The sequence below is a fragment of the Dermochelys coriacea genome, chromosome 28, assembly GCF_009764565.3.
Source record: "Dermochelys coriacea isolate rDerCor1 chromosome 28, rDerCor1.pri.v4, whole genome shotgun sequence".
Classification (NCBI taxonomy): domain Eukaryota; kingdom Metazoa; phylum Chordata; order Testudines; family Dermochelyidae; genus Dermochelys; species Dermochelys coriacea.
Genome location: NC_050095.1, coordinates 6,646,254 through 6,670,319, shown reverse-complemented (window position 1 = coordinate 6,670,319; position 24,066 = coordinate 6,646,254). Strand labels below are relative to the sequence as shown.

The 24,066-nt window shown below is 46.2% G+C and overlaps 1 protein-coding gene across 3 annotated transcripts; it reads left to right on the top strand.

Annotated features, from left to right (window-relative positions):
- The first annotated feature begins 701 nt into the window (after positions 1-701).
- Positions 702-23,619, top strand: LOC119849418 (zinc finger protein 3-like). 3 transcript variants are annotated; one of them, XM_038386516.2, is made up of 3 exons: positions 702-999; positions 19,526-19,639; positions 19,766-23,619. In XM_038386516.2, exon 3 carries the CDS (start codon positions 19,921-19,923, stop codon positions 20,725-20,727), a length of 807 nt encoding a protein of 268 aa, XP_038242444.1. In that variant the 5' UTR covers positions 702-999; positions 19,526-19,639; positions 19,766-19,920; the 3' UTR covers positions 20,728-23,619. The 3 variants fall into 3 exon arrangements, with proteins under 3 accessions (XP_038242444.1, XP_038242446.1, XP_038242445.1); XM_038386518.2 differs by having other exon boundaries at positions 721-999; positions 19,763-23,619; XM_038386517.2 differs by having other exon boundaries at positions 721-999; positions 19,523-19,639.
- The last annotated feature ends 447 nt before the right edge of the window (positions 23,620-24,066 follow it).

The window sequence follows — 24,066 nt, the reverse complement described above, 5'->3', positions numbered from 1 at the left end:
TATTTTATCATACACTGTATATGCTTTTAAAGTGTGTATTAATCTTTCAATTTCAATTCAAATTTCCAACCAATCACTAAATTGGCAACACTGCATGTAACTAGTTGACCACTTTGGGGGGGGGGGGGTTGTTGGAGAAATTCAGGGGTGGAGAGGTGTAGGGAAGTCTCTGTTTCTCTGAATTAAGTCTCCTGCAGCACCTCAGTAGGTTATATCAGACAGAGGACCTGCAGTGACTAGGCATTGGGATGTCTGGGCCTTTAAGAACCCAGCCCTGGGAAGCCAATGCTGCGGGAGGGGAAATAAAAAAATCCCCTTGCCCTATTTTTACAAACACAAGTGTCTCAGGCCACTGGGGTAACAGTTACCCCCTCTGCTCCTGCCTGGGCCAGGGTTTTACCCTCTGGTACTGCCTCACCACTGGGCTTAACCCCAGCTCCTCCACCCCCATCCCTGATTTTGCCCCTCAGCCCCTCTCCTAACCCTGCCTCTAGCTACTTGACCCTCCTGACCAGTCAATTTCCGCCTCCTGCTCTGATTTGGCCCCTTTTTAACCCCTGTAAAAAACTGTTCGATGAAGTGAGCTGTAGCTCACGAAAGCTTATGCTCAAATAAATTTGTTAGTCTCTAAGGTGCCACAAGTCCTCCTTTTCTTTTTGCGGATACAGACTAACACGGCTGCTGCTCTGAAATCTGGCCCCAGACTCTGCTGCTAAGGAAGGGCAGGGTCTAGGGCAGTGCCTTTAGCAGCTGATACTGCGCATGCTCAGTGCGAGCCCAGCCAGCGCTGCAGTCCGGGCTGGTGTTTGTAGGAGACCCAGGAAGGGGCTGGAGCAGCTGGGGGCGGAGGCAAGAAAATCCTCCAGCAGCTCCGGGCTGTGCAATACAAGGCGCTGCTCCCCGCAGGGGGTCTGTGCTGGGGGGGCGTCATTAACCCCTCCCTGCCTGGCCGTGGGGGACGATTCCCAATTGGGAGCAGCCCCGGGCCGGAGCCTGCAGGTAAGGGGGGCTGGGGGGGGTTCTGGGCGCAGGGACAGGCACGGAAGCGCCTCTGTACAAGGGGGCCCAGATCCCCCGCCGCCCCTGGGAACCGGCCCCCGGGTTGTTCCCGCACCTGGGGCAGGCCCCGAGCTGCGTTCACACCAGTGACCCCGCTGCCCCTCCCTCCCTCCCCGCCCCCGGCTCCAGCCAGGGCCTGCACCGCGGCACGGGGGGGCGGGGTTTGTCAGATGGGGCAAGAGACCGGGCCCTAGTGGGGTTCCCCTGCATGTATCTGGGGGTGGAGAGGTCAAGAAGGGAGGGATGAAAAATGAGCCAGAGATGGAGGGAGGGGACAGATCGTGTGAACTGGGGGCAATTGAACTGTCCCCGGGCAGGTAGGAGATTGCAGGGGCAGGGGCAGGGGCAGGGGGGAGGGGAGCAAGGACCTGCTGTCTGATTTTGCTGCTTTGCTCTCAAATATTGATAAAAATCTTTGTTTTTATCTCTAATGACCAAATGGGGTCTAAAATCCATGTTGTTTTGCCCACCTTTCTCTCCTCCTGAGATTTTATCCTGTCTTCTGTTCCATTCTCAAATATCAATTTAAAATCTCCTCAGTTTTGGGGTGTTTTCCCACCCATTTTATCTACAGCAGTTTGTCCTTGTGTAGGTGGGCAATTGTTGCCCTGAGTCATTCCCCAGATGGGGATCTGGTCAATGGGTGCACCGTGGGAGAGCTTTGAGACACTGCCGTCTCTGGGATGCGGATGGGGTGGCCGTTCTCTGCCAGCAACAGGGCCTGGAAGGGGCAGAGCAGTGGAAGGCAGGAGCAAGTGTCACCAGTGGAGTAACCAGTCCCAGCTCTTGTCTTCCAATCTGCCCAGTGCAAGACCCACAAGCTGCCAGTCACCTGCCCATTTCCTGCTGCTGCCCCCTTCCTGGCAGCCTTCCCGGGGGGGGGGGGATGCAACTAAAAATGATAACTCAAAGGTGGGGAGCTTAGCTCAAAAAATTTGAAAACAGTTTAGGGTGCAGGGAGCAGGGTCGTTAGGGGCTGTGTGCAGGCAGCGGGGTAGCTCAGGGTGCAAGGAGGTGGGTAGCTGAGGCTGTGTGCAGGGGGAGGGGGTAGCTCAGGGTGCAGGGAGAGTGGCATTAGGGGCTGTGTGCTCTCCCCTGCGGTCCCTGTTCCCAGAGGGGTCTGCCAACCACAGAGCTGGGTCTCCCCGCCCAGGGGGCTCTTATCAGCTACCTCAGCCAGCCATGTGTTGGGTCAAGAAAGGATTTTCCTCCCTCCCCAATAAGAACATAAGAATGGCCACACTGGGTCAGACCAAAGGTCCATCCAGCCCAGTATCCTGTCCTCTGACAGTGACCAATTCCTGGTGCTCCAGAGGGAATGAACAGAACAGGTAATCAGGAAGCGATCCATCCCCTGTTGCCTATTCGCAGCTTCTGGCAAACAGAGGCTAGGGACACCATCCCTGTGTTCTGCATTTTTTTTCTCTTTTTCCCCTGAAGCATCTCCATGGCTGGAGATGGGACAGGGGATGGAGTGGGTCAGTGAGCACTCTCCCTCTTAGGTACTTGTTCGCATGCTCAGTGGTTGGGTTTAGTGTGCGGGTGCCTGTGAGATGGAGGAAGTCAGACCAGATGATCTGGGGGCACCTTCTGGCTTTAAACTCTGTGACTATGAACAGAAGTATCCCAAACCCCATGATGAATGGTCTCTGTGACGGTCTTCCCCAGGGTGTAACTACTTGGAACTGGGATACTGCTGAGCCCTCTAACATACCCATCCGGGCCCCTTCTCACACTGTGAGGCTGTGACAATCTGCAGACTGCTCCCGGTCCTGTGCTCTCCCAGACCTTTACACAGGCAGGGACACACCCAGCTGCAGTTACATGAAGACTTCTCCTCAGCCACTCATGAACGAACAATAGAGATTTCAGAGTAGCAGCCGTGTTAGTCTGTATTCGCAAAAAGAAAAGGAGTACCGGTGGCACCTTAGAGACTAACAAATTTATTAGAGCATAAGCTTTCGTGAGCTACAGCTCACTTCATCGGATGCATGCATCCGATGAAGTGAGCTGTAGCTCACGAAAGCTTATGCTCTAATAAATTTGTTAGTCTCTAAGGTGCCACCGGTATTCCTTTTCTTTTTGCGAACAATAGAGAGGCTCCAGCCAGCTCTCCCCAGCTCCCGAGCCTAGGACAATGTTTCTCAAATGCAGCCACCTAGGGCTTTTCCTGCGGCCATGACAACCTCAAGAACCTGGCCGGGCGGCCCCAGGCCCTGACCGCAGGGCAGCGGGTACTGACCGCCCCCTGACTCTGGCCACGCGGCTCTGGCCATCCTGCTGTGGGGCTTCAGCCTCTGGCCCCTGGTTCCAGCTGTGCAGCAGCAGGTGCTGGCTCCCACCTCCAGTCCCAGGCTCTGGCTGCGCAGTGGCAAGTGCTGGTCACAGGCGTCGATGGCCCCTGGCCACAGTGCATAGCCATGGGCTCCAACCACAGGGCTTTGGGCGCCAACCCCTGGCTCTGGCCATGGAGCTTCAGTTGGCCTGTGGCCCCCCAGTTTCGGCTGTGCGGTGGCAGGTGCTGACCCTGGTCTCTGGCCACGTGGCCCCACCCCCTGGCGCTGATCTCCTGCCCCAGCTGCCTGGCAGCAAGTACCAACTCACAGCTCAGTTCCCAGGCTCCAGCCATGCGGTGGTGGGAGCTGGTCTTGGGTGCTGACCCCTGGCCCTGGCTGCGCAGCAGCGAGGCTCCAGCCTCGCACCCCTGGCCTCCGGTACCCAGCTCCGGGATCTGGCCGTGCGGTTGCAGGCACTAGCCCCAGGCTCTGACCCACAACTCCGGCTGCAGGCTCCAATCGCTGGCTCCAGCCATGCTGTTTCTGTCCCTGGCTCCAGGTTCTGGCTGCTGGCACCGACCCCTGGTCCTGGCCACATGGCAGCAGACACCAGGCCCTGGCTTTGGCCATGCAATAGTGGGGCTCATCACCCACCCCCATCGCCTGTGGCTGCCACTGCCTCCCAGGGCCCTGTATCTACTGCGTGCCCCCCACCCCGCCCTGCCCCAGACCGTGCTGCTTTCCTGGCCTCACATCCATCCCACCATCACCTCTGGCCCCTGCTGTCTCTTCTTCACCCCCCCCCCCTTCCCCATCCAGGGCTTAATGCATTCTGGGGCTGCCTGAGAAAAATGATATTAACAAACATGCAAATATCATGTTTAACAGCAGACTTACTACCTATCTGTGAAAAGTGATACTTGTATGTTTGTTAATATCACTTATCCCTTTTCATAGCCTCCCAGGTAGCTAAAGTGTGCTGTGAGATTAACAAATATCACTTTTCACAGCAAGCCCAAGCACCCATTAAGTCCTGGATGGGGGTGCTGAAGGGGGAGGCAGCAAGTGAGCTGTAGCTCACGAAAACTTATGCTCAAATAAATTTTAGTCTCTAAGGTGCCACAAGTCCTCCTTTTCTTTTTGCGGATACAGACTAACACGGCTGCTACTCTGAAACCTGTCTTATGAAAGGAGACTCAAGGAGCTTGGCTTATTTAGCCTAACCAAAAGAGGGCTGAGTGGAGATACAATTGCTCTCTATAAATATATCAGGGAGGGAGAGGAATTGTTTAAGCTCAGTACCAATGTGGACACAAGAACATATGGATATAAACTGGCCACCAGGAAGTTTAGACTTGAAATTAGATGAAGGTTTCTAACCATTAGAGGAGTGAAGTTCTGGAACAGCGTTCCAAGGGGAGCAGTGGGGGCAAAAGGCATATCTGGCTTCAAGACTAAGCTTGATAAGTTTATGGAGGGGATGGTATGATGGGATAACCTAATTTTGGCAATTAATTGATCTTTGACTATTAGTGGTAAATATGCCCAGTGGCCTGTGATGGGATGTTAGATGGGTGGGATCTGAGTTACTACAGAGAATTCTTTCCTGGGTGTCTGGCTAGTGAGTCTTGCCCACATGCTCAGGGTTTAGCTGATCGCCATATTTGGGGTTGGGAAGGAATTTTCCTCCAGGGCAGATTGGCAGAGGCCCTCGGGGTTTTTCGTCTTCCTCTGCAGCGTGCGGCCTGGGTCACTTGCTGGAGGATTCTCTGCACCTTGAAGTCTTTAAACCATGATTTGAGGACTTCAATAGCTCAGACATACGTTAGGGGTTTGTTACAGGAGTGGGTGGGTGAGATTCTGTAGCCTGCGTTGTGCAGGAGGTCAGACTAGACAATCATAATGGTCCTTTCTGACCTTAAAGTTTATAATTCTATGATTATTTTTATTATTGAGTCTGCCAAAAACCCTACAATTATAAATTACAGTGACTTGGATGTGAATCTTTGCCTATTTAATTGTTTTCCCTAAAGTTAATCAAGTATTTTAGGAAAAAGTGTCAGCGTGGCCACCAGTGAGAGTTGGTGGCTGCACTCTGAGGCCACCAAAAAATTTGTTGTGAACCCCTGGCCTAGGACCCCAGAGCAGTATAGTTTACCCCGGTCAAAAGCCTGACCGGTATAAGTTTATTACCTAGTCTGCCCCTCCCTCATTGCCTACGTGCTCCCTCTCGGAAGCCTCCATTGTAATCAATTCTTGAGATAGTCCCAGGGTGTGTGAATTCCCTTTAATGGGGCTATTAGCATTGTCTAGCTTCTTAATTATTGTACCTGAAAGGTACAAACAATTGTGGTTGTTTCCAACTTCATAACATCTTTCAGTAACACACATGCAGCAAAACTTCATAACATCACATACAATGACAGCACATACACTCTAACAGGATATTAATGTTAAACAGATCAAGACTTTTAGACTGATACCTCATAAGGCATACTTTGTACACAACATATAATTATATGACAGTGGTGAATATGGGGGTGTTAGTGTGTTGCTTTGGGGTGTCACAGTCTCCAGAAGAGTTGCTTTCCCCAGCTCTGAGATGTAGCCATCTCTGGGGTGGTCCTTGATGGTCATTATTAGCCGATGACAAGGCATTAAAATTCCTTGATATTTGGGCTCCTTCATGTCCTCCATTGTCTTGTTAAAGAGTCATAGAACTGGAAAGGACCTTGAGAGGTCATCTAGTCCAGTCCCCTGCACTCAAGGCAGGACTAAGTATTATCTAGACCATCCCTGACAGGTGTTAGTCCAACCTGCTCTTAAAAATCCCCAATGATGGAGATTCTACAACTTCCCTACGCAATTTATTCCAGTGCTTAACCACCCTGACAGGAAGTTTTTCCTAATGTCCAGCCTAAACCTCCCTTGCTGCAATTTAGAAAAGAAGCGTCGCCCAGGGCTCCCCCAGCCTATGTCAACCGACGGGGGGTGGCGGTAATGTTCTATCCTTTAATCAAATACTGCTATGTGCTGACCCCAGATGGTGCTTCTCACCCCCCTTCCAAACTGCAGCAACTTGAGGTTGTGGATGGAAAAATGTTCCCCAGAGTCCTTATTGTGGATACAGGGAGTGAGGCGGGAAGGGGTCTGATTTGTTTAAAAGGACTCTGGCCTCATCCCTCCTGACCCGTGTTTCTGGTTTCATTGAGACCAGTGTTGATCCAGAGTCACTGAAAGGAGGAACAAGGAGTGATTCTAGATTAACATGGGGGTGAATGAGATCAGCAGCTGTCCCTATGGGGAAGTGGGTTCATTAGCAGCTGTCACCAGGATATTGGGGTTGAGCTTCCTGGGTCAGAAGCTGCTGCCTCCATTGTGATCTGGGAGCCTGGGGGGGTTGAGCAGCTGCTGCTCCTCTAACAGAGTCTGTGCTGGGGATTGACCTTAATTAAAGCTTCCTCTGAGCCCAGCTGAGGTGGGGAATTTCTCCAGTTGGAACTAGCTCTGTAAGGCAGCCCTTGGTTCAGCCAACATCAACTCCTGAGCCAGACACTCCAGGTAATTGAGAGAGACCTCAGGTGTTGCAGACAGGCATGAAAGTCACTCTCTGCACAGACAGCCCCTCCTCATTGTATCCTCCTGTTAGCAATTGCAGGAGCTGATCCAGTCATGGACGAGTGAATGATCAAGGAATGGGACTGTCCCAGCCATAGCGGGGGTGGGGAAAGGAGAAGGAAGGTGAAAGAGGAGAGAGATTGAATGGGGCAGTGGAAGACCTAAGTCGGAAAAGATTCCCAGATCTCTGACCTGCCCAGACACACTGAATGCAGCATCTCTGGGCAGATTGTCTTTCTTGGGAACAAGCTGAGGAGCAGAGAGAGCAAAAGCCAGTTCCTGCCTCTGCCTGCCCCTGTACTGCTGAGGGAGCGTGCTGCCCTGGGGACATTGCCATGGGAATCCCCCAAAGGGACTCCTATGATTGTGCTCTTTTATAGCATTTGATTCACAGACTTTGCTACTGGGAGGGTTAATAAATGTCTCAAAGGGTTTAGTCCTGGTGGGAGTGGCCAGGTCTGTGCTAAAATTAAGAAAGCAAATGATTTCCCAATATGGATTCATAGAAACATATGGCTGGAAGGGACCTTAAGAGGTCATCAGCACCTTTGCTGAGGTAGGACCAGGTAAAACTAGGCCATCACTGACAGGTATTTGTTTACCCTGTTCTTAAACACTTCCAGTACCTACATGTCCCCAGATTTAGGCTACGTCTATACTGCACACCTTACAACGGTGCAGCTGTGCCGCTACAGCCGTGCTGTTGTAAGGCACGCAGTGTAGCTGCTCTTTGTTGCCGGGAGAGAGCTCTCCTCACTACAAAATAAAACCACCCCCAATGAGGGGCGGTAGCTGCGTTGGCGGGAGAGTGGCTCCCGCCGACAAAGCACTGTCCACACTGGTGCTCTTTGTCATTAAAACTTTTGTCAGTCAGGGGGTGTATTTTTCACACCTCTGAGCAACAAAAGTTTTAACAATGAAAGTGCAGCGTAGGTATGGCCTTAGACAGCTTTGACTGATATCCAACCTAAATCTCCCTTGCTGCAGAGTAAGCCAATTAATTCCTGCCCTACCCTGGTGGACATGATGAACAATTGATCACCATCCTCTTTATAGCAGCCCTTCACATATTTAAAGATTGCTATCCGGTTCCCCTCCTCCCCCGCACCATCAGTCATCTTTTCTTAAGACTGAACATGTCCAGTTTTTTAACTTTTCCTCATAGCTCAGGTTTTTTGAGCCTTTTATCACTTTTGTTGCTCTCCTCCAGACTCTCTCCAATTTGACCACATATTTTTTAAATGTGGCATCCCGAACTGGACACAGTACTCCAGCTGAGGCCTCACCAGTGCTAAATCAAATGGGACAGTTCTCTCTTATGCCTTACATACAACACTCCCGTTATACACCCCAGGATGATATTAGCTTTCTTTACAACTGGATCATATATTTGACTCAGATTCAATTTGTGATCTTCTGCAACCGCAGATCCTTTTCAGCAAAACTATGGGCGGTTATTTCCCATTGTGTACTTGTGCATTTGAGGCACCTTAGAGACTAACAAATTTATTTGAGCAAAGAATAAATTTGTTAGTCTCTAAGGTGCCACAAGTACTCCTTTTCTTTTTGCGAATACAGACTAACACGGCTGCTACTCTGAAACTTGTGCATTTGAGTTTGTCTTCCTAAGTATAGTATACACAAACAGAAACTCTCCTCTCTGACACACTCTAATATCAGAATTTATTTAGGTAATAAAGCTCCAATTTTCACAGGCCAAGAATGAAACCCAGGTTTGCATGGCAGGTGCAAATTCTACCATTGAACCATCTTAGTGAAATGAAGATCTATCATTTCTACTCCTTCCCCGCATCCACTAGGCCAGTAAGACTGTCAAAGAAGGAAGTTAGGTTGGTTTGGCACAATTTGTTCTTGAAAAAGCCATGCTGACTATAACTTCTACCCCTATTTTCCTGTAGGTGCTTACCAACTGATAGTTTAAGAATTTGTTTCAATATCTTTTCAGGTATCAAATGTAGGCTGAGTGGTTTATAATTCCTCAGGTCCTTTTTGTTCCTCTGTTTAAAGGTAGGTTTCAGAGTGGTAGCTGTGTTAGTCTGTATCAGCAAAAACAATGAGGAGTCATTGTGGCACCTTTGAGACTAACAAATTTTATTTGGGCATAAGCTTTTGACTCCTCATTGTTTTTGTTTAAAGATAGATACTATGTTTGCTGTTCTTCTGCCTTCTGAGACCTCACCCTTTCACCAGGAGTTCTCAAAGATAATTGCTAATGGTTCCAAGATCACTTTTGCTAGTTCCTTAAGTGCCCTAGAATGAATTTCATCAGGCCATGCTGTCTTGAAGGTATCGTACTTACCTAAATATTCTTTAGCCAGTTCTTTCGCTTTTGTGGCTTGCATGCCCTCCCTTGTTGTTAATAGTAATCGTGTTAAATTACAACACCTTTTTCAGAGGTTTAAGTTTAGCCACTGTCCACATGCTGGAAAGGCAACCTTAACACTTCATTAATGTAGTTTATGGGCATTACTTTTCCTTGATTTTTAATGGACTTTTTGCCATTGTAACTGTGTCTACTCTAGAGCTTTATCCTGCATAGCTATGTAATTTAGGGATGTTATTTTTTCACACCCCTAACTGGCAAAGATGTGGGCTAGCAAAACTTTTCCATGCATCCCAGGCTGTAGTCTAGATGTGCATTTCAGTCTCCTTGACTCATCAGGTTGACTCATGCCAGTCTGAAATTCCAAACTGTGCAGTTTACTAACTTTCTCAGTAGTGCTTCCCCGAACAGGCAGTGAACATGCTAGCTGAGATAAAAGTCAAGTGACTGAGATCAGTTCAGGGAACATTTAGAACCATCGTATCAGTCCCAGATATGTGCAAACTATGTTAAAAGAGCAAAGTGATTTTTGTAACAAGCTGCTTTTCTTGGGAGGGTATATTTGTATCTCAGGAACCCCTTGATCAACTAACCCCAAATTTAGACCACTCACTCTGCCCTGCACCCCCCCATAAAGAGCAGCAAATTTCAAGACAACTCAAGTAAGTTTGTGGATTTTAGAGCAATTAAAATACTTGGTCTAGAAAGAGAAATTCATGCTGAACCTTAACTATGGTAGAGCTGAAAGAACAAGGAGTACTTGTGGCACCTTAGAGACTAACAAATTTATTCCACTTCATCAGATGCATGCAGTGGAAAATACAGTAGGAAAAATAAATATATATATATATACACACACACACACACTCACACAGAGAACATGAAAAAATGGAGGTTGTCATACCAGTTCTTAACGAGACCAATCAATTAAGGTGGGCTATTATCAGCAGGGGGAAAACAAAACAAAATACAACTTTTGTAGTGATAATCAGGATGGCCCATTTCAAACAGTTGACAAGAAGGTGTGAGTAACAGTAGGGGGAAATTAGCACGGGGAAATAGTTTTTAGTTAGTGTAATGAGTCATCCACTCCCAGTCTTTATTCAAGCCTAATTTAATGGTGTCCAGTTTGCAGATTAATTCCAGTTCTGCTGTTTTTCATTGGAGTCTGTTTTTGAAGTTTTTTTGTTGAATAATTGCGACTTTTAGGTGTGTAATTGAGTCTCCAGGGAGGTTGAAGTGTTCTCCAACTGGTTTTTTAATGTTATAATTCTTGATGTCAACAGTCAAACTCCTTGTTCTTTCTGCTGATACAGACTAACATGGCTACCACTCTGAAACCTGTCACTATGTAGAGCTGGTGCTTCACCATAATGAAGTCCTAAATTCAGACAGGGTGTGACAGTCAGGTGGGCCCAGCTGCTGACAGGAGACAGTGTGAGGTTCCTCTCCAGGAGTCCTGGGGAGAAGGGAGAACAGGGAGCAATGGGAGGGGGGAAGATGACTAGTAGCTGGTGCTCGTACAGTGCTGCGAAGCAGGGAGGGTTGAGAGCAGTGGGAGGAGGGGTGTGTGTACACGAGGATTAGGACGAAAGGGAATCAGGGAGGATAAGGTTAGGTGGAAGGAAGAAGAGGGAGGGAGTCAGGGACAGGAGCACCTGGCAACTGGTAGTGGGGTGGGCAAGCGGGACGGGAGACTGGGAATGCGGAAAAGGGGATGGAGGACCCAGCAGTGGTGCTGTTGGTCAGGGAGAACTGGGTAGGAGATCTGGGTTACCTGGAAGTGGGGAACCTTGGGGGTAGTGGGAGATGCAAGGAAGGGTTTGGGAGGGGAGTGATTACTCTCAGGAGCCGGGGGGGGGGTCTGGTGGGGTGGGAAGGGACAGATTCAGGGAGGCAAAGATTTGGAGCACTCCACTGAGGCTGCTTTTGCCAAACTCTCTAATGTCCTGTCCCTAGGCACAGCTCAGAATCCGCCCTCCATCCTTCCCCTCCTCGGCCTGTCAGCCGCCTTTGATTCTTCTGACCATACGCCTCTTCTTGAAATCTTGTCTTCTCCTGACCTCTCCTGGTTCTCCTCCTACCTCTCTAGGCCAGTGGTTCTCAAAGCCGGTCTGCCGCTTGTTCAGAGAAAGCCCCCGGGGGGCCGGAACGGTTTGTTTACCTGCCACGTTTGTAGGTTCGACCGATCGTGGCTCCCACTGGCCGTGGTTTGCCGCTCCAGGCCAATGGGGGCTGCGGGAAGGGCGGCCAGCACGTCCCTTGGCCCGCGTGTCCCTTGGCCCACGCCACTTCCTGCAGCCCCCATTGGCCTGGAGCAGCAAACCGCGGCTAATGGGAGCCACGATAGGCTAAACCTGCGGACACGGCAGGTAAACAAACCAGTCCGGCCCGCCAAGCGCTTTCCCTGAACAAGCGGCAGACTGGCTTTGAGAACCACTGCTCTAGGCCACTGGTGTTGCTGAAACCACTGCCTATCATAGTGACCAACATTGTCTCCTTTTACTCCTCCCTGTGTCTGTCTGTATCCAGGGGTCGGTTGTCTTAGTTTTATGGTGTCAGCTCTTTGGGGCAGGGACTGTGCTTTTGTCCTTGGTTTCAGAGTAGCAGTCGTGTTAGTCTGTATTTGCAAAAAGAAATTTTTTTTACAGCAAAAAGCTGTAGCTCACGAAAGCTTATGCTCAAATAAATTTCTTAGTCTCTAAGGTGCCACAAGTACTCCTTTTCTTTTTGTCCTCCGTTTGTAGATTGTGCAGCACATTGGGATCCCAATCCATGACTGGGGTTACTAAATGCAACAGTGATTGAAATAATAAATAATGGGCAGGATGTGGTCAGCGGTCAGCAATGTGGTAAAAATTGTGAGGTCCGTGGTAATTTTTAAAAAATTGAATGACATAACCCCCCCAATGTCTGTCACTAAGTACAGTAATTTTGACAATTGTCTGTCATGCAACATGATGGTGCTGACCCCTGAATGTGGGCAATGGAAGGGAGGGAGTCAGAGAGCTGGGAGGGGATGGGTGATGGCAGGCTGTGGTGTGGAAGGTTTGGGACAAAAATATTCTGTGAGCTGAGGGGGCTAGGGACTGGGGGAAGAGGGATTCCCTGGAGCAGGGTCTCTCGGAAGGTGGTTTGCTATGCAGGGCTGAGAGCAATGGTAGGGTCTGGGTCAGGCTGGGTTGGTAGTGGGGGTGGGAGTAAAGGGAGGTGGGTGTCGGGCAGCAGGTGCTCCAGAAAGTGGGGGTGCTAGCAATGGGAGGGAGGGAAGGGACACTTTTTGGCTGGAGCTGCTGGGAGTCAGGAACAAGGAACAGTGGGAGTGGGGGGTAGAAGGTGGTTGGGGAACAGGAAATCTGGGGGAAGGGGTAGCGAGACAGGTTGCGGGCAGTGGGGGGTGGGGTAGAAAACACAAGGAGTGGGTGTGATCCTAGCATCCCTGTATTCACCTGCACACTACTGTGGTCAGATGTTTGGCTGTGTGTGTGTGTTCCCTCCATATGTCGTCCCAGCTCTGCAGAGACAGCTGGCACAGCAGACCTCAAGCAAACTGCCCAGTGACCACAAAATCTGGTAAGGTACGAAGGCACCCAGGCAGGTTTATTGTCGAAAAAGCACCTGAGTCAAGAGAGATTAACTCTATCAAGGTATCTTAAAGTACAGTAGCAGCAGCAGTGAGTTTAGCAAACTGAGCAAGGATATAAAGGAAAACTTAACCAGTATGTAAAAATATTTGAGAAAGAAGGTTATATTTTTAGCTCTGAGTGAGGAGTGTGGATCAGTTGGTTAAAGCAGTTGGGAACCCACATCCCGGATTTTTATCCTGGCTCTGAGAGGAGAGTGGGGGTCATTACCTGCTCCCGCAGAACCTGAAGTTTGTTCCCCCAGTGTATGTTGCTTTTGTGTGCACGCCAAATGGATTGCAGGAGTGCCCTTTTTTGCTGCAGTTAACTGTTTTTGGGCAACTCCATGTGTTAATGCGTTAATTCTCGGTATTCACTGGCTCAATTTTGGTTTTTCACTTTGAAATTCTTTATTTACTCCCCTGCAATTAAGTTGCAGCTCTTGTCTTCTAAAGTGCTCTGTGAACTGTTCCATTTTTCCCCTTCATCTGATTTACCAATCAAGTGAAAGTATTGTTTGCTACTTCTCCCTCCTGTGCACTCCCACTCCGATAGGCACCAGTCTAGGTCTTTGCTTAAGTTTTTCTGGAATCTGGCTTTTACTATAAGGTGGTGGTTATTATGCAGTGATTCCTGTTTCATTTTTTAATTTTACTATGGTCACCTTTTTCCATTTCTGTCCCCATTCTTCAGGCACAGGGTAGCTACCTGAAGCCTGCTGTTGGTCATCAATATTTATAACATGGCACGGCACATCTCTTTTTTGTAGGTTTATTTACAGCTGTTTCCAATGTTTTATTTGTTCCTGTGCTTGCTATCTCTGGACTGCTTGCAGCCCTGCTAGGAGACCAGGAGCATTCCAGAGCTCTGTGGCTTCTCCTGCTTCTTTTAATTCTTCCTTTGTTTCTGTTACTTGTGGTATATTGTCTTAACCATTTAACAGCCATGGTTATAGTTTGCAGTTTTCTACATTTCAAGGCTACAGTCTCTGCCCTAGCCTTACAAATTCCATTGCATGTTTCTTCCCCGCTATATTTTTTTAAATTCACATGGACCTCTTTTGCTAGCAACCCAGCACATCCATACCTTCTAAAAGTTTGTGGGGATTTTCCAGGAGAGGTTAGGGGGTTTCTCTAACACATATCAGATTAGCGATTGGGGTCACCAATATGGTCAGATATTTGGCTGCATGTGTGTTTTCTCCCTGTGTGGTGCCCCAGCTCTGCTCAGACAGCTGGCACAGCCGATCTTGAGCGAACCACCCAATGACCACAAAATCTGTTCACGTGTGAAGGCACTTGGTCAGGTTTATTGTCAATGAAGCACGATCCTAGCTCCCCAGATCAATGCCTACGGTTATACTGGTGAAAATGGATGCAGCTCAGTCAGTGGCAGGACTTTCGATTGCCCCCTCGGCTGGCCAAAGACACACTCTCTGAGATAAATCTTTATACGCCAATACAAACAATTTCCGTGTTGCCTTTGACATATCTGGGTGCCACCCATTGCCTAGTACCTGTTGGTTTGATCAAAACCTCTCTATCCATCATGCTGTCATCCTGACCTTAACCTTAAGATGCGTCAGCGTGTTCCTGTTATGTCTGGTGAATGTGCTGGTATCGGTGTGTTCTGGTACCACCTTTCTGGAATGGGTTTGTCTGTATATTCTTGTGCCTGTTACTACTTAGGAATGTGTGTTTCTGCAATATCAACCCTGTTCTTGCCAGATTCTGTGAGCAGGGCCTGCCTCTTGCTCACACCTTAACTTTGCTTTATATTAGCACAGTTTTGACTACTACATTAGCTCAGGCCTCTGATACAAGGGCTTAAGTCTCACGTTCTCTTCCTACTACAATTACTGCAATATTGTTTGTATAAAATATGCCCGTGAGGTATCATGTGGAAGCTAACAACATGCTGGTTATTAATGTCACTGTAAAATGCATGTGCTAACCTTAGATGTGACATTCTGAATTTCCTCTGTATGCTGTCACCAGAACATGTTTAACACAAAGACAGCCTCCCTAGGGAACAGTGACACACAGGCGTGTCCTAGACAAAGGAATGGGGGTTTGCTCTGCTTACTTAAAGCTTGAAGCTAGACCAACGGGTTCTCCTGAGCCTGAACTCAGGAGATGGAGAACTAACATAGCTCCTGCACCCAGAGAGATACAGGAGACTGAATCTCCAGGTGGCTTTGCTGACTTGAGATGCAGAGATCCCTGTGGGAAAGGAACAGAGAGAGACTATCTTTATCCTTGACCTTACCGAGATGAAGAAAGCAGGCGCTCTGATCTCTCACCAGGCTGGCCCATAAAAAGCTGGAAAGGAGATGGGGAGGGTGAAAGAAACCATCTTGCATAAAGATGGTATTTTGCTAGATTAAGTTTTAGATGTGTGTTTTCATTGTTTTTGTAACCACAGAATCATAGGCCTGGAAGGGACCTCAAGAGGTCATCTAGTCCAGTCCCCTGCATGCATGGCAGGACTAAGTATTATCTAGATCATCCCTGACAGGTGTTTGTTCAACCTGCTCTTAAAAAATCTCCAATGATAGAGATTCCACAACCTCCCTTGGCAATTTATGCCAGTGTTTAGCCACCCTGACAGTTAGGAAGTTTTTCCTAATGTCCAATCTAAACCTCCCTTGCTGCAATTTAAGCCCATTGCTTCTTGTTCTATCCTCAGAGGTTAAGAAGAACAATTTTTCTCCTTCTTTCTTGTATGTACTTGAAAACTGTTCTCATGTCCCCTCTCAGTCTTCTCTTTTCCAGACTAAACAAACACAATTTTTTCATTCTTCCCTCATAGGTCATGTTTTCTAGACCTTTAATCATTTTGTTGCTCTTCTCTGGACTTTCTCCAATTTGTCCACATCTTTCCTGAAATGTGGTGCCCAGAACTGGACAGAATACTCCAGATGAGGCCTAATCAGTGCAGAGTAGAGTAGAAGAATTTATTCTTGTGTCTTGCTTAGAGAACTGCTAATACATCCCAAATTATGTTTTGCTTTTTTTTTTTTGCAACAGTGTTAGACTATTGACTCATATTTAGCTTGTGGTCCACTCTGACCCCCAGATCCCTTTCCTTGGTACTCCTTCCTAGGTAGTTATTGCCCATTTTGTATGGGTCTACTTCTCCCTTTTACATGGGATCACTTAATTAATGCTCTTCTGTTAATAAATTTATTTTTAGAGAGACTAGATGGGTGAGGTAATGTCTTTTATTGGACCAACTTCTGTTGATCATAAACCAATTCAGTGCTGTGCTTGAAGGGATGGATGTATTTACCCCAGTTATATTAACAAGGCTCTTTCACAGAGCAGTCTGAGGATGAGCCATGGTAAGAGCTGTGCACTGCAGAGAAACATCTCTGAGTTCACTGGTTGTTACTTGCTAGTTTGCTGGTGAGGAAGACAGGCTGGTGTAGCAGGAAGCTGGCACAATCTAGTCCAGTGGTTCTCAAACTTTTGTCCTGGTGACCCCTTTCACACAGCAAGCCTCTGAATGCGACCCCCCTTATAAAGTAAAACCACTTTTTTCTATATTTAACACCATTATAAATGCTGGAGGCAAAGCGGGGTTTGGGGTGGAGGCTGACAGCTCGCCACTCCCCCCATGTAATAACCTCGCGACCCCCTGAGGGGTCCTGACCCCCAGTTTGAGAACCCCTGGTCTAGTCACTCTTGCTGAGGTAGAGAGGAAACAGTGGCTCAGAGCTCTGGGTAGCCCCTGCAGTGAGTTCCAGCAGGTGCTCATCAGGTCCAAGGAGGTGGTGAGGGAGAGGCACATGTGTCATAATGAGAGACAGGGCTCGCTGCAACCCTTTCCCTTTCCTTTATGTCTGAGTGGTCCACTGCCACCCCAGCAGCCAGACCTTGTGCTTTTGCCTCTCCTGGAATGAAATGCTGCAATTCTCCCATTCCTAGACCTTGGGCGAAAATACCTTTGTGTGAACAACTATCCCCTCTGGAGTAGGGAGTCCCTTTGTAAACTGCTCCAGTCCTGCTCATTTAACCCAGTTTGCAAGCTGGCTACTGCCAGCCAGTAGAATATCCAAAGTTCAGGCATTATCTCTTAAGAACCATTCATTATTTTTGCCAAGGGTGGCTCATCTTGAGACCTTCTTCTTCTGTTCCTGCTTGTTTTCCTCACAGATCTCCTATGAAATGAATCCAAATGATTCAGACAGTAAATATTGCAGGAACCAGGGCAACATACAGCAGTCATCAATATTACAGAGCAGCTCCGTCTCCGTCACAGGGGTTTGGAGAAATATGACTACGGGATACCTGGGAAGTGGACAGGGTGGGCGGAAGGGGCTGGGAGCTTTGAGGGATGTGGAGCTGTGGGGGATCCCAACCCATTCACACACAATTCCTGCCCAGACCCTACTGAGTTAGCGCCTGCACTCCATTCTTCCTCTAGCCCAGTTTCACTCTATTTTCCTTACTTTTCTCAAATATTTGTACTCTTCCCTTCTTGCCACTGCCCAATGCCTACCTCACTTCCCACCACACACACCCCTGTTCCATATCCATGTGGACCCCAGCCGCTGTTCCTGAGTCCTTACAATCTTTCTAGTCACAAGACAACCCCTTTCCTGGGACAAATGTGTACTATCTTAGAGATGTCATAGGTAAGTAACAAAATTTCTGCAGATTCGTAGGGTCTTGCTTTCCCTTCCCCTTATGCAGCAGCCACAATCTCTCTTTCCTGCTGTTACCCGCTTAATTTAGGGCATCCCGCCTATATGTTACCGAGGCTTTAAGGTGTGACCTGGTTAATTTAGGACACCTCTCTTATATCCTATTGACGGCTTAAGGCATGACTCAATTCATTTAGGCATTTTTTTCGAAGGCTTGGGCACCTATTTTTACCCCTGGGGCTTAGGAAGAAACTTGGTTAATTTAAGTATTTGCTTGGGGTGCGGGGGGCTTTACGGGTTTGTGGAATCTTTTTTTAGTGAAAGAGCTTTACACAGCTGTTTTAAATATTTATTTATTAGTAATATATACAGAATATATATGAAGCAAATTTTTTATGCTTACTATTTTTAATATACAGACACATTTTGCTTGATGGCTAGTTAGGATTTATTTATTTAGGGGTTTTTGGCGATGCCTTTGCACATCATGGTTGTGCAGAGGGGTTAGAGTTTCAGCTGTGGGATGTTGAACTGCAGTTCAGAAATGGTTTTTAAAGAGCATTGTTTTTTGTTTATATTATATAGGTGAAACTAGCTTTTTTTAAAAATTATTAAATTATATTTTATATTTTTAAATAACAAAAATTTTAATTACGCGCTGGTATTTGTGTGTGGGGTTTTTTTTTGTTTTGTTTGCTTAAGTTTTTTACATTTTATTAAATCTCAAGCTTATACTGAAGGCTCCTTTGATTTTTTGAGTGAGCCCCTACCAAGATCACATGGTACAAGTAATATTTTTCACATTCTCCTTTTGCAGAGGAGTTAGTCTTTTGATCCTGAATTACAGCATCTATTCCCCATCAGTCTCCACATACCGGGGGATTTTCATACTCCCTCCAACTACATCAGATTTGCTAGATAACCTAATTCCTCAAAACGTGCTTTCCTGACATCTAATAACTCTGGCATACTGCATTCAGTGATATTCCTGCCCCTTCTTATTCCTTGCAATGCTGAGTTCCTGCTTATCTGTCCCACCTTCCCTAGGACTCTCTCATTGTCTTTGGGCCTCTCTCTGTCTGTAAGAAGCAGTTCCAGAGGGATTTTCCTTAGGGCTGGAGACTTAATTTTCTGGGAGGTGGAGTTACTGTGACCTACCAGGGTACAATCTAGGCTAATGAGCAGCTGTCACCCCTGCGCTGTATCTGTGGGTGCCTTACAATGTCCTGCAGAAGTAGCTCCCTCTGGGCTGCTCACAAACAGCCTCCCAGCATGCAAACCACATCCTGAGTGTGTGTAATTGCAACCAGCCAGCCACCTTTGGGTTACAGTCTGGCTTTCACCAGTCTTGGTTATACTGCAGGGTGACTCCAACACACTGCCAGTCTCAGATTTCCCTCCAGAAATGTATGCCCTCTCCTGGACAATACAAGTTATATTAGGTCCATTATTTCTTTAAAAGAATAATGTGCACACAACTTGTCACCCTAAATGGAGTTTCCCAGACACTTCAGTTTAAACACACTGGATTAGGTAAAACAATACAAAAGTTTTTAGTTGTGATCTCAGCTTGTGTTTATAACTTCATATACAATGCTGCTATGTGCATTTTGCCAGGATATTAATTGAGTTTTTAAATGATACTTTACAAGGCACACTTTGTACAAAGGTTGTTAGGGTGTAGGGTATGAATACAGTTGTATATTCTGTCAGTTACCTACTCTATTTTTCGGAGCCCCTTTGATAAAGAATGCCTGGCTTTGTGTGTTTTCAGCAGAAATGTGGATAGTTACATCCCTCATAAGCACAGTGTGTGGCACATTTGGGTATCCGGGGGATCCTCAATTTGAGCATTTTTATTGCTTTAAAATGGGCTGGGGTTAAAACAATGGAACATTCTGTGTGACAAATATCTCATGAATTCACCCAATATCCCATGTTTTCTTTCCCCAAGTAGAGTTTCCAAATCTGATGTGATCTTCCAGCTACAAAGCTAGAATGAGGAGCGGAGCCATGGATCAGAGATCTCAGGATCCAGAAGAAAGACAGTTCATGGAATTTGCCTGCATAGGTGAGGAATCATTAATCCAAGTCAAAAACTGTAAGTGCCTGAAGGAACAGCTGCGATTCCCTACAAAGATCTTGGGAGCTCTCTTTTCCATTCCTGTTTCTGAGGTTTCCCTTTCTATCCCAGCAGATGTTGGGATGGTGATTCAGAATGAGAACCAGAATCCTCAGCAGAAGGATGTTAAGCAAGTGGAAACGCATGTAACGTTATTGCAAGGATCCAAAGGGAATGTGTTCATGAGTCATGAGTAGGAAAACGCCAGTGAGCGTCAGCACAAGCCAGAGATGCAGCAGGAAAACCAACAAGGTGAGAGAGTGGGTAAATCCATCAGTTGTTGGGAAACTCAAAAAGACCTCCATGAAACCCCAGCCCAGCAGAGAAACCTCATGGAAGAGAGAAAAAACTCATATATTGAGTGTGGGGAAAACTTCAGTAACCGCTCAGGCCTTATTAATCATGAGAGAATCCACACAGGGGAGAGACTTTATGAATGTGATGAGTGCGGGAAAAGCTTTAGTCAGAGCTCACACCTTATAAGACATCAGAGAATGCATACGGGAGAGCGACCGCATGAATGCAGTGAGTGCGGGAAAACCTTCAGTAATCGCTCAGATCTTATTACACATCAGAGAATGCACATGGGAGAGAGACCCTATGAATGCTGTGAGTGCGGGAAAACCTTCACACAGAGCTCACACCGCATTCGACATCAGAGAATCCACACAGCAGAGAAACCCTATAAATGCTGTGAGTGCGGCAAAAGCTTTGCTGACAGTTCAGCCCTTACTAATCATCAGAGAATTCACACAGGAGAGAGACCCTATAAATGCTTTGAGTGTGGGAAAAACTTCATTGATGGCTCGGCCTTTATGAAACATCAGAGAATGCACATGAACGAAAGACCCTATGAATGCTGCAAGTGTGGGAAAAACTTCAGTGTGAGCTTGGCCCTTATTAGACATCAAAGGATCCACACAGAAGAGAGACCGTATAGATGTTCTGAATGTGGGAAAGGCTTCCATCAGCGCTCAGCCCTTATTTATCATCAGAGAATCTGCAAGAGGGATAAACACCATCAAAATCTTGTCTAGGGCTAAAAAAATGTTTTCTTTAATCATTTTCCTAATTTCCACATAGTGAATTTTAAGGCTGTTGGCACCATTTGATTCACTGTGGTCCCGCAGTGAGTTGTGTACCTTGTATCAGGAATCCCCACCAACCCCAGCTGGGAGAGATGGGTGACCTTGTCTAGCCACATCAAGTTAAAATGTACCTGGCCTCATCTCTACTAGGATTTTCCATTGCGTTAGCTCAGTTGGGTTAGCTGTCCTGATGTAAAACCACAACTATTCTTGCAGTAAAGATATAGCCCCATATATAGTGCCCAGGATTATGTAGCACATTTCCTCATGACCTGACCTAACTTCCATCATTTTTCCTAGTCTAAACAGACCTGGAGCACATATTTCTACTCTTCTTCCCACTGCAAAGCAGTCTATTAAAGTCACCAAGTTCCCCTTTTGGGCAAAAATTGTCTCATTCTCAGTTGTCCTCATGTTGCCCTGTTGGTTGTTGAACAGCTGTTATTTTTAGTACCATTTTTCTCGTTTAAAATAGATGTAAATATAACACAGGGCAGGGGCATGGAAAATATGTCATTTCAGGCTCTGTGACACCAGAAGGAAATGGGGTGAGTCAAAGGAATTCCCTCCTTCCCCATCACCCCAGCAGTGTTACCTTCTGTCTGATCCTTGTGGAGTTTATCTTCTTCACATTCTGCAGAGTGTCAGTTGATGCAATATTCTCCACTCTCTGTGCTATGATTTCTTTGATCCTAAATCAGACTCTCTGGAGCTGGAGATGAAAGTGTCACAGACTTTAAAGGAGACTTTAAATTGATCTGAAATTCGGTGTGATCATTCGGAATTTAAATCCCACTTTTCCTTTATTAGCAAAGCCACTTTTAGGGCTGAGTTGGAATTGTTTCCAGATGGGAAGATTGGCTATTTTTTCCCCATTACGAGGCTAAAACTTTCATAAATAACATGACTCAATAATAATGAGACAGTGCTGAGTGAAGCAGGTTTGAACGGATCAGAGGAGAATGAGATGGGAGAATCTGTGGTCCTGATTCTGAGTCATCAGATATAAGCTGCTCTGAAATTTCACTTAATATAAAACTGGAAGTGTTGCATTCCTCTTTGTGATGTGGGTTTTTCTCTTTCCTGGAGGCCGTTTGGTCATATCACTAGATATTAATTTTGTTTGACAGAATGTAGCTCAGAATTATGGGGGACTTATAACCATTTGCTAAAATTGTTTTTTACTTTCTTTTTGTTCTTCCCCCCATCTCTTCATGATCACATGGAGAAAGTTTAAGTGTAGCTCAGTCAATCAGAGAGAATAGTCCAAGTTATTGGATACGCTATCAAGGAAACAGTTGTGTTTAAATCTCAGCTTTCAAACTGAACCACAGCACAACTCAAATTGTGTAACTAACTGAAGTAAATGGATATGATCACAACTGTATTTAACTATTTAGGTCAATATTGTTTCAATGATCTGGAGAGAGACTTCCATAGTAAGTAACTTGAAAATAGGCAAAATGCACATGTATTTGGTTCCCAATGAGTTGTGACCCATGCCCTATAGGAGGTTACTCCTGAAAATATCTCCTAGTTCATCCTCTGATTTGGGAAATGCTGCCCTGAACTGTGCAGATAAGGAGGAAATAGAAGTGTTTTTGCTGAACTCATCTGTTCTCATCGCTGCAAATGTGTATAACATGAAATCAGTATTGAATGTTAACTGACAGAAATTCTGATCCAGGTCTGTATCAAGTTTCTAATTGAGGCCTGTACCACCTGATTAAAAATAAATTAACTGGGCATGTTTAGGGAAGCTATTCCTCATTAACACTGCTGAGATTTTGGGTGGGTTGGTAGAGGTTTCTACTCCAGAAAAGTGTGAATTTACCCTGACAAAGGTAAAAGATTTGGGAAGAATTCAGGTAGAAGTAGCAGGCATCCAATGGTTGGTTTTCACACCAGAGAAGGAAGCTATGAAGAACTATGTCCAACTATTTTTAGAACAACATTCTCTATTTCAGTGGCATTGATTACAGTCCCAAAGGATGCCAAAGTTAGATTGGGAACAATTGTCCCTTTCCATTTGGATGCAAAGAGAGAAACTGTTGATGCCTTCAGGGGACATTCCTTCCCCCTGGATCACAGTCTGTGTGCCTTGTTTGACAACAAAGATTTTCACTTTGTGCAAGTGATGGTAACCAATGAGGGAGTATCAGGCTCCAAGTACAAATTGCAAGGTACTTGAATGTTGAGTCCTGAGTCTATGCTTTAATTTCTTAGGTTTGCTCTTGTGTATTATGTATTTGCATCACTTCTCTACCTCCTACTACTTTGAAAGGTTTTAAAAATATGAGAATAAAATAGAGGTGCTATTTTCATGGTGCAAACTTTCCCACATAATGTGAAACCCCTTCCACCAACACTTATGGGAGAAAACCTAGAACTCACTGAAGTGGAAGGCACCTATGGTGGGGTAAATCACAACTTTAGAGAAGCTTTCACCATGTGGAAATGGGGATTAAAAGAAAACTAACGTGATAATATTTTATCATTTTTGAATGTTACTGGTACCAATGAAAATTAAAGTAAACAGGAAGTTAATTATTAGTTGAAGAATAAGAGTCTAATGTGATAACCCAAATTACATCAGAAAACAGAGTTACATTGTTTTTGTTAGTATTATACGAAATGGCGGCTAACACTGAAAATCTTCTTTGATGTCATTTTTCCTCTTTGGACTAAGGAGTTCTGAAGTAAAACCACACACCAAAAATTGGAGTTGTGGAATATGTGAGAGAAATAATGTACATGAGAATACTGAACCAGTGTGATATTTCTATTTCAGATGGAATTTATTTTGATAAGCTTTAAAGTAAATTTCTGTTAAGAAAAAAACTAGTTCAGAAAAAAATTGTCACCTTTTACCCAGTTTAACTGTAAGAATCACTAGGTTCTCCACTTCTCTTGTTTGCAAAGGAAAGTTATGAAATCTGTCATGGGATGGCCACATATATTTTTAAGACTAGTGATGGATGCATGATGCAGTGGGTAGTTTTTCAGTTAACAACTTTTGCAACCATTTTTTTTGTGGGGGTATGGGTGCTGAGACCCATTTCCTTTTCAGGAGGGCAGCTGTTAGAGCGTGGCCATTAAACCCTCAGGCCAGGCCATAGAAACCGCTTCAGAACTGATCTTGTTTTTCTTTAAGTTCTGATATACTTGGGGTTTGCACATGCACCCTGGATGTGGTTTTCAACAGCTGCTCTTTTAAGAAAACTGCTGGGTTAAGGGGGAGTGACCCACAATCTGCCTCATTCCAACTGGAGTGGGCCATGCTGTCTG